The sequence below is a fragment of the Excalfactoria chinensis genome, chromosome 2 (assembly GCF_039878825.1).
Source record: "Excalfactoria chinensis isolate bCotChi1 chromosome 2, bCotChi1.hap2, whole genome shotgun sequence".
NCBI lineage: Eukaryota > Metazoa > Chordata > Aves > Galliformes > Phasianidae > Excalfactoria > Excalfactoria chinensis.
Window position 1 is genome coordinate 123,673,420 of NC_092826.1, and position 15,998 is coordinate 123,689,417.

General features: G+C 38.0%; 1 protein-coding gene across 13 annotated transcripts in view; it reads left to right on the forward strand.

Moving 5' to 3' along the window:
* CACNB2 (calcium voltage-gated channel auxiliary subunit beta 2) overlaps positions 1-15,290 on the forward strand; it is a 216,754-nt gene extending 201,464 nt beyond the window's left edge. For 7 of the 13 annotated variants that reach the window (XM_072330335.1, XM_072330337.1, XM_072330341.1 and 4 more), the window contains 4 exons: positions 6,202-6,353; positions 7,154-7,249; positions 8,484-8,669; positions 13,445-15,283. In XM_072330335.1, the coding sequence (XP_072186436.1) occupies positions 6,202-6,353; positions 7,154-7,249; positions 8,484-8,669; positions 13,445-13,927 (917 nt within the window). In that variant the 3' untranslated portion in view covers positions 13,928-15,283. Of the gene's footprint in view, positions 1-6,201; positions 6,354-7,153; positions 7,250-8,483; positions 8,670-13,444 lie in introns of all 13 variants that reach the window. The other 6 variants (XM_072330336.1, XM_072330338.1, XM_072330343.1 and 3 more) reach the window with 2 other exon arrangements.
* Positions 15,291-15,998: the final 708 nt, after the last annotated feature.

Here is a 15,998-nt window from a genome sequence, read left to right on the forward strand (position 1 = left end):
ACTATGGTAACTATTCTGAATAATCAGGTGCGGTGTTTCTGAAATTGATCCTGCCCTCTCCTTGATGAGTGATTACTTGTGATTGATCTCTGTCACTCCAATTTTTTAATCTGGAAAATAAAAACTGTTCCAGCCTGTCACTGAACTGGGATGTTTCAGTGTGAAAAATCATTTTATTGGAGCAGTCATACGGAAAGTAATTGATTCAATACTGCTGATCATTTGATAGTGTATGGAATTATGCACTGAGACAGCATTCTTACAGAAACAAAACTAATGTGTGTTCCCAAGAATGCCATCTTATAATATAGAGCACAGAAGGTTTGATTTAAAACAGCTATCTTAGCATTTCCTAATTTTTGAGTATTACCTTTGCAGTTGATATGTGTGTAATGTATATTTATATATTTTTATAATACATACAAATACGTATTATTAAAAGTATCATTTAACATATTATTAAATATATCAGTCATAGATAAGTCATTAAGCCAAGATTCAGGTTACCTTAGTTCTTTTCTAGTATCTGCTTCAAGTCTGCTGCAGGAAATAAGTTTTCTCAACTTAATGTTATCCCATATATAATGTAATAGTAATAGAACCTTTTCTCTAGAGATAACACTAGAAGAACTCAGCCTTTTTTCTAGAGGTAACTCTAGAAAAAGAATTTCTGTCCACATCATCTATGGTGATTTATTTCTCATCCATTTTTATAGAAATAGTATGTATTGCAATGAAATTTTGTCTTCCAAATTAAGAAAAGTTGGAGTTGGGTTGGGTTGGGCTTGCTCTAGATGAGAGTTCCTGGCTTCTTTGCTCTGGGACATGGGAGATGAGTTGCTGTCTGTCTGTTGGTCTGTTTCCTCTCTGAACAGCCAGGAGAGCGTGGACTGAAACCTATATGCTTATTCCATGTCTTGTATAATTTAAAAATGGCTTTCTGATGCAACAAATACAACTCCCCAGAACAGCTCTGTATTAGTCGATATCCCTTCCAAGTTCAGTGGAAGGCAATTGCTTTCTCACCCCCTTTGTGCATGAATACATCATGAAACTAGGCAGTCAATCAACTAATGATTTTCACATTTGTGAGCAGCTGTTGTTACTGCAGCAGAGAAGGCTATTTCTTACAAAACTGAAAATATATCTTTATTTTTTATGTAAGTATTATTTTAATATGTGGCACTTTTTCTTTGAAAGAATGAATGTGGTACAGAGGTAATGTACTTGCTATATCAATGCCAAATACTGCCGCCTGGGCAATCAACACCTCTTACCTTATCATCCAATATAGGTTTGTAGTATGATGCGTATTGTTTAAAAATGTGCATAGCATAGTAAACAGTTGAGTAATCACTACTATCCAGAACTGATTTAATGAATGAAATGATTTCATGGAGGCATACACAAACAATGTGATAACAAGGAGTAGGAATTTGCATGAAGAATTAGGTTCACAGGATTATAGGGAGGTCTCAATGGGCTTCATGCTAGATGCCTATTGACTGAAGGTTTGCTTCCATAAAGGAATGAGTTAAAAACAGATTTGGAGATTGGATTCACTGGAAACCAAGGCAACAGCTAAACATCTATGACTTTTTGAGTATTCTAGTGTGAAATTAATCTCTTTAAGGATCTTATAAAATAGTGACTAGCTCATAAAGATTTAGTAGAACAGTGCAGTTTCATTATTCTCCTATATGAAAACTTCCTGTTTATTAAAGGGAAACATTTGCTTGTCGGTATTTCTATGTGTTTAACACGTGAGATGCTAGAACTAAACTTAAGGAAAGAGCAATTGTTTCATTTCTGTAAAAGCCTAAAAGAAATCTGTAAATTCAAAAAAGACTTTTCAATCAAGTACGGTATATGGTTAAATCCCACTCACCTGGAAATCAGTCAGTCCCAATTGGCATAGTTAAATTTCTGCATGTGCACATGTCATTTGCAGAAACTGCTGAACGAGCTTTGTGTTTTTGCTGCATTTCTTTATCAAAATGACCCAAACCTTTTTCTCATTGTTGCTGTGTATGTTACACTTGTTATAACCTTGCCTCATGCTGTATGCTTTGTACAAGAACCTGATTGTCTTGGCTTTTTCCATTCTTTGCTTCATTAATGCTCTCCCTTTCCAGATGTTTTGGGTATGTATAAAAGCTTGCAAATTACTTTTCCTGCTGTTTTGTGTTCAGTGTTTTGTTGTACCTCACAAAACCACTGTGTTTCTAGTAACTGGCTCATTGATAGGCAAAAGTCAATGCTGTGTTGCTTATTTTGTTTTTTTGTTGTCGTTGTTGTTCATTTTTTTTTATTGGTGTTTTTTTCTTTTTCCCCTGTAAATTTTGCCATTTTCCTTATTTAAGTCATTCTAAAAATGAAGTTGAGATTGACAAGTAAACACTAAAGATTAGGTTTTCCACTATGAATTTCTAAGTTGTCTAGTCTGTACATTCTACTGCACATACTAATGTTGATATAAAATGTCACTGTGTGTATCATAAATTGATTGCAGTCAAATGGCTGTGAATCTGCTTATTTGCTGCTGTGTACCTTAACTGTATGTGAATAAGTAGTAACAAATCAGACATTATATGCACTTTGCACGTTCAATCAAATGCCTACCTTTGGAAATCTGTCTCACGACAAATATAAAGCTCCCATTCACATCATTTGGTTGATATCCCGGAGTTTTGGTTTTTTTCTAAGTAAAATAGAAGAGCTTGAAGAAATAGAAATGAAGTTTCGGTGCAAATTTCAGCATTGTATTTTGTTTCTTGATGTCTGTGTGAGAGCTCAGTTAAATGCTTGAAACTATAGTAACAATTTACACGCACATAATGTACATAAGATAATGTTACATATTCTCCATGCTTGACAATTTAATGACAATTGTTTTATATGTTACATGTTTCTAGGAAGTGCAACCCCAGAAATTGGACATAGGGGGAAAGCTTGAAAGTTAGCTAAGTCTCAGAAGACTCCTTTCCTATACAGAGGTTGCAGAACAGGAATGCTTAATTGGGATTTGACCAAGAGTGTATTTCTTTTTCAAAGACTCAAGGATTTAATGTAGATAAAAGAGAAGGAAAAATGTGTTCAATGTGTCATGAGAAATTCTAGTTGCCTCTGTATAATGTACAGAAGTATCAGCTGTAGGCATTATAGTCTCAGATTTGAAAAAGTAACCTGCTAAACCTTAAGCAGCTTGGGGTTATCATGAGGATGTGGCTTTATGTCATTTTATACACAGGTAGGGAAAGAGTGGCATAAAGATTCTGAACCTCTTTTAATTTATCACCCTCCTGTGTCTCAAAATGCTTTTTTGAGTTTTCTGCCAGGTCAACCTTGTTTCTTTTAGCATCTGATACTTTTAATGAATTCTTCAGGTAGTTTTGAAGTAGAAGGTTGGTTCTGACCTTCCAAAATTCTAACTTACAAATAATTTTTTGATGCAGTGTTGTCTAAGCATTTTAATGAAATTCAAGTTCTTGATTTCTTTGAATTACAGAGAGCACTCAGCAACACATCTCTGCATTTTGTCATAGTACTGCATTGACTTACATATGATTGATAACTATATTGACATAAAATGTGTGCTAGAGACTAAATAATACAGTAACGTAAGAGTAATTCTTAAGCTCATAGATATGTGTATAATAACCAAGGTACCTGGACATATCAGTGAAATATTTTCAGCAAGAAAATTTTTGCTAGAAAAATTAAAAAAAAATAAAAATAAAATAAAAAAATTTTAAAAAGCTGGAAAGAGAAACTACTCAAGTAATTGCAGCAGCAGTATGTATAGTGAAAAGGTGGAATACAAGGACAATTTCAATAAAAAATGCAAATTTTTCCAGAAGCTGGAGAAATACTCCAGGGGACTGAAGATCAGGACAACATCAGAGACCTCTGTGGCATTTTTTCACCCACTCTTGATTTGAGAGGCAAGAGAACATGTTAGTCCAGAAGCCATGCAGTGCTGGTCCTTGAACTTTTCTCCTATACCAGAGTTGAGAAAGATAAATATTGAAATGCCCTTTAATTGACAAAAAAGATCTCTCCAGCTCCAGACACAGGTAGAAACTTGCTGGCTCATTAGGACTTCAGTTATCTGCAGTTACTGCCCTGAATATGATTCACAACAGAAAATAGTAAGGCATCCTCAGCCCTAGCAAAGGGTTGTTTCAAAAAGTATAGCAGGAAATCTTAGTACACAGTGATGTATCCTATACTGGCAGAAAAGTTCTTCCTGTAGTATAGCAAATACTACTTCCCCAGCCAAAAAATATGCTGTCAAAAAGACATATTTTGTTGATACAATTTGTCTCGAGCAAAGGTTTTTAGCTGTCTGAAGTTGTATTAAAAATTATACATTAGATGATATTGTTATATTGACTGAAGTGATGAACCTGATTTGCAATTGCAGGAAAGCAGTTCAGTCTCATCAGAACAGTCAATATACCAAGACAAATAGTCTCTGATCTGTTTATTCTAGTTGACGCTTGGACTTAAGTTAGGGGTAGGCTATTGATTATCTTCTAATATAACACAGGGGTAACGATAGTGAATCATTCCAGCAATATGTATACACATTGAAATTGCAGAATATGTAATCATAAATGTGCCAAGAATTATATGTCCTGACTTCAAAAATGCAGTTTTAATTCAGACAGCAGCTGGGCCATCGTGCTTTTATTGACAACAGGAATGCACACAATGATGCTCTCTGTTCCAGAACACCATGCACATCTTTCAGTCTTCTCTGTTATAAAAGACTGACACAAATTCCACTAAAACAGGAGATAACTATAAATGGATGGAGGGGATCTTTAATGGATCTAAAACAATGTCATACTCCTCCAGTAGAGAATATCACACGTAGATTTTCTGCTGACATTTAAGTGTCTGCTGCTCATCTTCTAATATTTACTTTGAACTGGCTATGTATCTATTCTGGTTTTGTTTCATAGAGTGTGAACAATCTTAACAAGGAAACTCATGTGGATTACAATCTTGCCAGGCTCTCAAACTTCATAGAAAGTCCCTCAACTTGTGTAATTCCATAAAATAGTTTGGGTTGGAAGAGACCTTTAAGATCATCCAGTTTCAACCCCCCCCATTACAGGCAGGGATATCTCCCACTAGACCAGATTGCTCAAAGCCCCATCCAGCCTGGCCTTAAATGCTTCCATTGAGGGGGCATCCACAGCTTCACTGGGCAACCTGTTCCAGTATCTCACCACCTTCACAGTAAATAATTTCTTCCTAATATCTAGTCTAAATTATCTCTCTCTTGGTTTCAAACCATTTCCCCCCATCCTGTTACTACACGCCCTTACAAAAGGTCCCTGCCCAGCTTTCCTGTAGGCCCCCTTTAGGTCCTTCCAGAGCCTTCTCTCCTCCAGGCTGAAGAGCTGCAGTCCTCTCAGGCTGTCCTCCTAGGGGAGCAGCACCAGCCCTTTGCTCACCTTTGTAGCCCTCCTCTGTTACAGCTCCAACAGCTCCACGTCCTTCTCTTGTTGGAGGCCCCAATACTGGAGACAACACTCCACAGAACGCCTCAAGAGAGCAAAGTAGCAGAGTGCTCCTCTGTGAAGTAAAGACATGGCAAGACTTGTACAGCACAATGCCATTCTATTTCCAGGATCATTTTGCTTTTTCATCATTCATTTCTGTTTCCTTTGGGAATTAAGACCAAATTATTAAATATGGCTCCATACTGTACAAAGGAAATCCGGTTTTCTGGTACATTGGTAAGTTGAAATAAATGGAAAAACTGAAACTTCATCTGGTATAGACACCTCAGTACATCTTAATGCCTACCCTAGGTAGTCCAGTTTGAGCAAATTGTTTGTCATATGGAATTAATGCCCGAGATGAAATTATTTACATGGAATGATGGCATAGGGGTAGGTACAAGATGTAGCATGTTTTTCTCTTATGTACATGGGATAGGGTTGAAAGCAAGAACAGTGGAGGCAGAAAGGGGCAGGGAGTCCCCCTGCAGGGAAAGTGAGCTGGGGCTCTCACTAATGCCGCCTTCATTTCCCAGCATCAGACATGAGCAGTTCGTGGCTGCTCCCACCTGCGTCATCCCTCGGTGGAGCAACACATCAGCATCACTTCAGGTTGTTTTTGTTTTTTACACTGCTCACAACTGTTTGCCTTTTAACATTTTCCTGACTTTCTCCTTACCTGCAGCTGAAGTTCAGAGTGAAATTGAACGGATTTTTGAATTAGCAAGGACACTGCAGTTGGTAGTGCTTGATGCTGACACCATAAATCACCCAGCACAGCTGAGCAAAACCTCTCTGGCACCCATTATAGTATATGTAAAGATTTCTTCTCCTAAGGTAAATATTTTACTGGATATTTGTGCTGTGTAGGCATTTTTCATTTTATTTTGCTTCGTTAAATGCAGATGATCATGTGTCCTTATTAAATACTGTTAATATTTTAATTCGGATAGTGGAGTATTACTAATCAAAGAATACTTCAGCTCTCAGGTTACCAAAACACATCTGGGAAAAGATGCTGTAGCTCCAATGTTTTTTAACATTGGGACTGTGCTGTGTGTGCTCGCATGTTCTTTAATATCGGCCTTGTAGATGATGCTAACAATTTATTCAATCAATAGAGAAAAGAAGGAAAGATTTTAAAATAACGAATATCAGAGTGATGTAGTGAACTCTGACACCTCCCAGTTACTTACTTTCATTCTCTGAAAAACCTGCACAGGCCTTGTGAAGGGGCACTTGAAAGACAAGACTGAAATACCATAGGATTAGTGAGGAGAGCAATTAAATCACTTTCATTTAGAAACAAACACAGAAGCAGCAGAGGAAAACAGGAAGGGAACTTCTTTGTGTTGGTAAATAGCTCATAGATGCTGGGGAGTAAATGAAAATTAGCTTGTTCTGGATGTAAGCAGCATGGGAGGTGCTCCTGAAGCCAGAAATGAATATAATCATCTGCTCAAGTGGTTTTTAAGTGGCTAAAGATGTACGTTATGTCTGTACCTGCTTACAGGCCACTTACTAATAAGTCTTCTCAAAATGAATCCGAGAGAGTTCATACATACTGTTGTTTTGTTTGTTTGTTTGTTTGTTTCTCCACTACCAACATACTTTTCTAAATGTCTTATTTTCCACAGGTTTTACAGAGGTTAATAAAATCTCGAGGGAAATCTCAGGCCAAACACCTTAATGTTCAGATGGTGGCAGCAGATAAACTGGCACAGTGTCCTCCTGTGAGTTAATGTTGATTTGTGTCTTGTTTGGCCAAGAAGAGCTGATTCCTGTTTAAAGATGCCTTTCCTGTCAAGCAAGTTAGTTACATAATTGCTAGGACTGTTTGCTCCCTTCTGGCCGTATTTCACTGCTTTTTTGCAGAATGCCTCCTGAGGTCTCTGGGTTTTTCAAAAGGATTCAGGGGAAAAATACTCTTTGTCAGAAACATATATTGGGATGTATGCTGAACACATTGACTGCTTGATGAAACTGTTTGTTTTACTTGATATATTTTTCTGAGTTATTGATCTAAAAATGAACTCTAATGACAGTGGAGTTTAAGGTAAGGCAAGTGACTTGAGTAGCTCTCCTCAGCATATGTCACCACAATCCATCACTACTCACAATTGGTCACAATTTTGGCTTCTTCTATTGACATGCACGTAGGCCATGTGTGGCAAGCAGTGTTACCAGCAAACTCAGCTGCCAGGAATGTGACCAGAGCCCAGAAGACAAACATTCAGTTCAATTACGGATGTGGAAATTTGCCATGGTTAAGAAGCTGAGCGAGGAAGATGTCTTCACCATTGAAGTTCAGTTTCACCATTGTAGCCTCTCAGCTACAAGGCTAGTTTCTCAGCTCCTCTGAAGTCAATGAACAATGCTAGAAACCTCCATAGGCTTTCAGAATTGCCTTCAGGAGGACATCTAACTCCCCCACCAGAGAAAAAATTCTCCCCCTGAATTTAGATGTCTGCGACTAATCTTTTGCCTAGTATTTATATTAAACTTGGAAAAATTATGTACTTTACTGCTCCTCATTATCACTGTTACAAATTATTTGTCGTAGTTTGTCTTAATTTTGACTGCATTGTTCTATGTATGGATGGTGGACTCTTTTTTTCTTACAGTTCCATTTTGTTCCAGAAGCTAAGAAACTTTAATATTAACCTTTTCTTTCTGAATACTTGAGTTCTAAAATTTCTTCAAGCCTCTCATTCTCCCCTTCATTGGCTGCTGATGCATTTCTAAGTGGAATTCATGAGGGCTTGATTTGGCAAATGTAACATTAGCATTAGTTATAAGTGCTGTCCTTTGTATTACTTGCGAGAAGAAGAAAAAAAGGCGAAATGTCTTAATACAGTTATTATAAGCGGGGTTCATTTTTGGTGAATGCAGAGTGTAGTCGTCAATGTCACAAGCTGATCCCCCTTGAGCTGGTGGTTATCCTCACTAAAACTTTTCTTTTATCAGGAGATGTTCGATGTAATTCTTGATGAGAACCAGCTGGAAGATGCTTGTGAGCACCTCGCTGACTATCTGGAAGCCTACTGGAAGGCCACACATCCACCTAGCAGCAATCCTCCCAACCAGCTTCTCACTCGGACACTTGCAACAGCCACTCTTCCTATTAGCCCAGGTCCAAATATTAATTTACAGGTACAGTTCTTATACCATATCTTTTTCTTTTTTTTTCTTCTTTTTTTAATAATAAATTTTCTTTTGATTTTCCCTTCCAAAGTACAGCGGTGGTCTGATACTAGAATATTCTAAATACATTTTACGGTTGGTGATAAAGCAAGCACTTTTCCATAGTTGCCCATTTCTGGTATGAAAACCAAATACAGGCAAGTTATTCATACTGCTGTTGTATTTGCAGTAGCATGTGTTTGCATATTGACTGGTGGGCAGATTTTGATTCCTGAGGTTAAGCAAGCTTGATTGAGAACATATAGTGATGCAAAGTAGAGTAAGGTTTTGTTTTGTCTGGAACACTACTGTGCCAGTAACATGAGTACCAGCCACAAGTATTTTTGTAGCCAGCTCTCTGTAATCCAACCATAGGAATAAAACTGAGCTAATACTATGTGCATTGCTGCCTCTGGTAACTCTCTGACTGAAAGGCACATTTGCACTAGCAGGCAAATCCCACCCTCAGAGTCCTGGCATGAAAAACTGGGTTATGCAGAGCAGAATCACAAAGGGTAGAGGGAACCTGTGCACATCGTTCCACAGGATGGGGTAGTTGAAAGTGGCTAACCACATTAGTGAAGTCTCAAGGTCAAGGTGGCCCTTCAAGTGTTTCCTTTGCTCTTTTTTTCTTGCTTCTATTGTGAAAAGTGCATGTTACCTTCAAGCCAAACTCTTACATAAAGGCAGAGTCCTGCTGCATGTTGTGCAGACAGACTTGAGAGGCAGCTTGCCTTCAACTGCAAGGGTTGCTGCCTGGCAAGCTGGGAAGATCAGATCTTGCTCCCACCTGCACACTGACCTGCCTTTGTCTTTGGTCATGTTGTGTCTTCTCTTTTCTCTTTCAACTTTTGCTTTACCTAACTGTGTCAAGGTTGTCCATATAAGGAGATTCTCTCCTTTGTATATATGTTGCATGGCATGAAGTGAGGACTTTAAAGATGCTGCTTTGTTATGATTAGTCAGTCAGTGACACCTCGAGGTCAAAAAGATTACAGTGAGGGTAAAGGTGGATCTAACCCAGCTCCAATAATGGCTTATTACATCATTACCAAGCTGATGTATATACACCAAAAAAAGTGAGCACAAATCAGAGTCCATAACTTTGGCTAAAAAAAACTTACCAAAAATTAAAGAAAAAAAAAATGTCTCTCCACTGTAAGTGAAATGATGACAATTTGGCTTTTCTTTTTTTTTTTTTTTTTTTTTTTTTTAAATTTTGTTTTTCTGATTTTGCAAAACAGTTTGGGGCTTTTGTTTTTGTTTATTTTTTGTCTTGAAGAATTTATTTCTTGTTAGAATTGTTATTAGTATCTATTTCCCACAGAATTACCAGGTTCTCTCTTTAATGAGAAAAATCGCTTCATCTACCTTGCAGGGTATTTCCCTGTCCAGCTTTCAAACGCAGTTGCAGGAAAAGAGACTTTAAGTTGTAGCTCATTTTTGCCTCTTTTTTTTTCTGTCCTCAGAGCTGAAACGCCCTGAAAAAAATTGTGAGCTGGAAGAATTTCTGAGTATGAAATTCAGTATTGTTGTGTGCAGACTTGCTAGATAAACTTGATTTACTCTGTAAACATCTTAATTATTTTTCTTGAAGTTTTTTATTTTTTAACGTCTGTTGGGTGTGGATTTATAACTCGCTCATTTTATTAACCGCATTCTCTGGAGGAACTAACCGCATTTCTGACAGTTGTGTTAGCTATTTCTCCTTTCAAATTAACAACTTTTTACTTTAAGGACTAAAATTGAGAGTGTATTTGCAGTTTCGCTGTTTGTTTGTAGGTCTGCTAATCCAAATGTGCAGAGTAATGGAGTTTCCTTATGGAATACAGAACTTCTATGTTCCTTTTGTTTCACTCTCCTGATACGCATTCAGATGACACCTCAAACCTGAGCCTGTCAAGGTCTTGGAATGGAGCAGGTTTTCTAATCATGACAGCTGAACCCATTCTCTGGGTCATGCTGAGATCTACTATTGGAAGCATTTTAAGTTTACATCTTGTGTTGTCTTTGTGGATGGTTCCAGAAAGAAAGCATTTGGCCTGGCAGGGTCACATCTGCACAGCAAAGCATTCGACTCATTCTCCTCTGGGTCTAATGTGGCACCCCTCTGCCATGAGACCTTGTTGGTTTTTGGGCTTTGTTAGTCCCCAGTATTTATTGCAATGACAGATTTGTGTTGCCAGCTGTTACTTCTACAGCTACAGCAAATCTACAGATTTCTCAGGTTTCCGCTCATAAGAGATGGCTGGCAGATTCCAAACTGGAGGCTGAGAGCAAACATATGGCGTAGGTGATTAGGGAACCTTTGGGAGGAAACAGAGAGTGAGTCCAATTGAGTGTGTGGACGCAGACTTTACTCTATCCTCCTTCAACTCTGCTTAGACTTCTTTTCAAGAACCCCTATTCTTTGAAATTACAACCCATTTGGGGTGAAAATCTTATGAGATTGGGCCATTAAACTTCTGCACTGCAGAATTTAATTTATATCACAGCCCTAATTTGGCCATAAACCACAAGGCCAGACCTTAGTCCAGACTGAAAGATTACCTGCTCATTGTCTGTAATATTTAGGGAAATTAACTGTCAATGAATTTGCCCATAAATCCTAATAGCCTCTACACTAGTCTGCAGATGCAGGGTAATAATGGTACTGGCTCTAAATGTATTTACTGTGCCCCTCCACACATGCTCATCATAGCAGAAAAGATGCATCTGAGCTTATAAACCAGCATTCTTTTGAAAGCAGATTCAGATCTTGTATTTGTTCTCAAACCACAGCAACGATAGATTTTATTAGTCAAAAGAAAGGAGCCTATATATTCAGCATTTGACCATATGAGAATTAAAGGGTTTTCATGTGTGTATCCAGCTTATGAGCCTTAAAAACAGTCATGGTTACAAACTAATAAAAATATGTTTGTGCATCTGAAGCAGGCATTGCTCTATTCTTTAGCTTTTCATTTGATACAGTGATGTAGTTCACTTCCATACGAGTTCACCTAGAACACATCCAATAATGTTTACAGTTACTGCATTCTTTTTCCAGCAAATTACAATCATCTCAGTAACCATAAAAACAAGAGCAACAACAAAAAAAAGAAATTCTACCACCATTTATGGTGCTTCGTTCTTATGGAGCAACCTATCTGGTTGCTGAGAAGTTTATAATACAACATGTTGTCTTAGATACGAAGATATATCAAAATTGTTAAATTGCTGATTTGAGATTTTGGTAAATTCCTAATAAAATGCAGTTCTGTTCCTGCCCCATTTCCTGTAATTTTATTTGTTGGGTTGCTAGGAAACACACCTGCCAGGATCTGTGTCTGAAGGACAAAATTTCATCCTTCTCCCAGCTCACAATGTACAAAAATAGAAAGAATCATAGAATTACTCAGGTTGGAAAAGACCTCAAAGATCATCAAGTCCAGCCGCAGCCTAACCATAGTACCCTAACTCTGACAACCCTCTGCTAAATCATATCTCTGAGCACCGCATCCAAACAGCTCTGAAAATATGTCAGTGAGCTGCCCTGGAGACTATCTTTGTTTTCTGATGGCTCTGAACATAAGAGTGCAAAATTGAGGCTAACTTGGGTGACTTCAGTACAGTTTCATGAACAAATAATTGTATGACTGTTAAACTGTCTAATTTTGTTCCAGAAGCAGTGTTTCTATCTTGAAGTTCTTAAGCTAATGTGAGAAAGATAATTCAGACTCCCTATAAACTATTTCTTAAGATTTTGCAATTAAGTTTAACAAACCTTTGGCTGTGGTTTGGGAATAAAAGCAGGTTAATCGAATGAAACCCCGAAGTGAGTTAAATAATGCCGATTATTCATTTTGCAGTGATTTCAAAACATTATGCTGATGGAGAGTAGGTTTGATATTACCTGGTAATTTTCTTTTTTAGTTTTGTAATAGTAGTGGTGTATTAGGAAATTCCGTAGGTGATAATATCACCGTCCTTCTACATTGCTTGGCAACGGTCTGTTTTCTGGATCTCTTAAAATTATGAGGTCAATGTTTCATTTTTTGTCCCCATAACAAAACCAGCTGATTGCTGAGGAAAGCAGGAGGTCAGTGATACTATTAGTATCATAATACAAACTATTATTAATAACAGATTTGATTGTGTTTTTTATGTTAAAAAAAATAATAAAAATTAAAAAATAAAAATAAAAAAGAAGAAGAAGAAAAGAAAAAGTAGCTACTATATAAGAGCCACGATTTTGTTCCTTGGTTCTCTTCTGGCGCCTCCTTAGCCCTCTAAAATCACTTTTCCACGGCTTCTGTTCCAAGCAGGCATCTTTAAATTCTGAGCTGATACCTGCCCTCTCCTGGAGTGCTGTGTCCTCTCTAATTTTTCTGCAGTTTGTCCTGCTTTTGCATGCTCTTTTGTTTTTTTTTGCCTGGAGTATGGTAGGCAATTGTTGCTAGCTGACAAACTCAGAAGCATCTCACGGATGCATCTCACACAGCATCTCACAGAAAGCCTCACAGAATAATAACCTGAGCACCGCTCTCCTTTTGGGCTGGAGTGGAAGGAATTGTTTGTATTATAATACTGAATTTTCAGTAAAAGTTGAATCCAAATGTTATTTTTTCCTAGTTTAGGTCCGAAGTGGAGTGTTGTGTACTTAAAGCCTATTGGTTTCATGATGCTTTCTAGATTAATTTTGTATCGGTGAAAGTTTTAAAATGCGTACCTCATGTATGTGAACTCACTGGTGGTTGTGACAGCAGGGATCTCAAGGAGACCAGAGGAATGACCACTCAGTCCCTGAACGCAGCAATTCACAAACTGAAGAGGAAGCACGGGTTGAACCCATCAAGAAATCCCACCATCGCTCTTCAACCCAACACCATAACCATCGCAGTGGTGTTAGAGGCCTTCCTAGGCAAGAAACTTTTGACTCAGAAACACAAGACAGCAGAGATTCGGCTTACGTAGAGCCAAAGGAGGACTACTCACACGAGCACGGTGACCACTATGATTCTCACAGGGATCACAATCATAGAGACGAGTCCCATGGTGATCACAGACATAGAGAATCGAGGCATCGCTCAAAGGAGAGGGACCGGGAGCAGGACCACAATGAATGCAACAAACAGCGAAGTCGTCATAAATCGAGGGACCAATATTGTGACAAGGATGGGGAAGTGATATCTAAAAAACGTAACGACGCAGGAGAATGGAACAGGGATGTTTACATCCGTCAGTAACTTTTGCCTCTGGCACTCTCGTGTTTCTTTGAAGTCTTGTAACAATGCCCCTTGAAAATATCTTTGGGTTGTTCACTGCAGAACATATGGTATCCTTCTGTATGCTGATTTGTACTGCTGTTGCTTGCATAGCAATAGCATGAAATAGAATATTCATATACTTATTTTTTTGGTTAGTGCTATATGAATTAGCGTGGTACAGCTGCAGAGTTCCTGATGTTGTACTATGCCATTTTTCAAGCTTTTTTTTTCTTTTTGGTAGCTGCCACTTGAACAATATCTGTTGCCATCGAGGTGTTGTTAGTGTTTTGTTTTTTTTTATTTCTCAAAGGTACCTTTGATGTTCAATAACTTCCCATGTATTCAGCAAGCCAGAATCAGCACATAAAAATCTAAACATTTTTGTCTGCTCTGATTTTTAATTTGTTATGCACTTGATTTGCATATTGGTTTTAGAGCCACTATCTGTTGCTTGTACCTCTGGTGGACTCCATTTGGGAACGGAATTCAGTCTTGCCTTACACACAGGGGATCCTGAGGTCAAAATCTATTTTCTATGTATTGGTACTGTGTACTGTATATACAGTTTATAAATGTTATTTCTGCAGACACCTTCTTACTATATAAGTTTGATCACACTGTTTTAGAGTCCTAATGCCAAGTCAGCAGATTTGCTTTTGAATTACTGGCAACTGGAACTAGCCTCATCTAGGAAATCTGTAACAGTGTTCAATCTAAATACTACTTCTTCTGTAGCAGAAAGCTTATACTAAATGTAAATATGAAGGAGTGCTTGAGATAGAGGATCTAAATAACTCTTACACCTTATCTTGTCCTTGCAAACCCGATTTTGCATTTTGAATTTACGGTAAAGATAACTAGCTTACCACTATGAAGTATTCTTGTTTACACAGGTTACAAAATTGCAATGGACACAGCCTAATTTTTGTTCTGTTGTCAGAATAATAGAGCACAAGTGACAGAGGTGTGTATGTGAGCGAGTGGGTGGTGGATGGGCAGCCGTGTGCGTGTGCACAGTAAGCAGCCAAGTGTGAGAACCTATCGAAGAAAACAAAGGTTACTCAAAAGCCCAACGAGTTTTGTTTCTTCATTCTGTTTTAATTTAAGAGTCCAAATTGCAGTCAGGGAATGTGAGGGAGTTTACTGACCCTGGTAATTGAGAAAGCATAAATCTGCTGGCTCTTGTTGAGACTTCAAGAGAGTAAAACCAGGCAAATGTTACTGTGAGTGTTTCACTGGAACTGTAAAATCTTTGTGTTTTAGAGTATTTGTTTAGTAAGAAAAGTTTACACAGCTTGTGGAGAATTATTTTGTTGGAAAATAAATTTTTGTAGCTTCTCCACTTTTTCTACACTTGCCAATTCCTCTGCATCCCCACTTTGCAGACAGCTCGCTGCTCTTCCTTCACTTAAAATGTGCTGACAGTGGGAGATTAGAAAAATGTAACAAAATATTCTGTTGCAAGCTTACTATAGAAAATGCATTGAAAGCAAAAGGAGGGAGAACAGTTTGTTTTGCATTGATCACCTGTGAGACTGGTAAGTGAGGGGAAATTCACGGTTCTTTTTGGCTACAGGCTCCATACCCTTGCCTACTGTACAGGCTGTTCTGCACCACAGAGTCCTTGTAGTAATCCTATGAATGAAATACTTCTTAGATTTCACTGTAAATAGCACATTAAATACAAACTGTAGTGGGATAGTAACTCATTTAGCTGGAATTTCTTTTTATTTATTATTTTAATTCCGGGAAGTATCAGCATTGCCTGATTTTGACCATCATTTTAGTGAAATGGAGGTGCATGCTTTCTCCAGTCTGATCCAGCATCCAAGCAGTTCAGTTTGACTCCCTCAGACATACGTTGCTCTCCCTTATGCTTCATATGCATTTCTTTTACAATCAAGAGGGTGAAATTCTGCTGTCAGATATCTGGACGTTCCTGCTAGTGCTGCTGACTGTTGTGGTTGTTCAAGAGTAATACTTGGCTTAGAGCATGAACTGTGGGGAACTCAAGGAGAAGAGTATTTTTCTGTAACAAAATTCTTAGCAT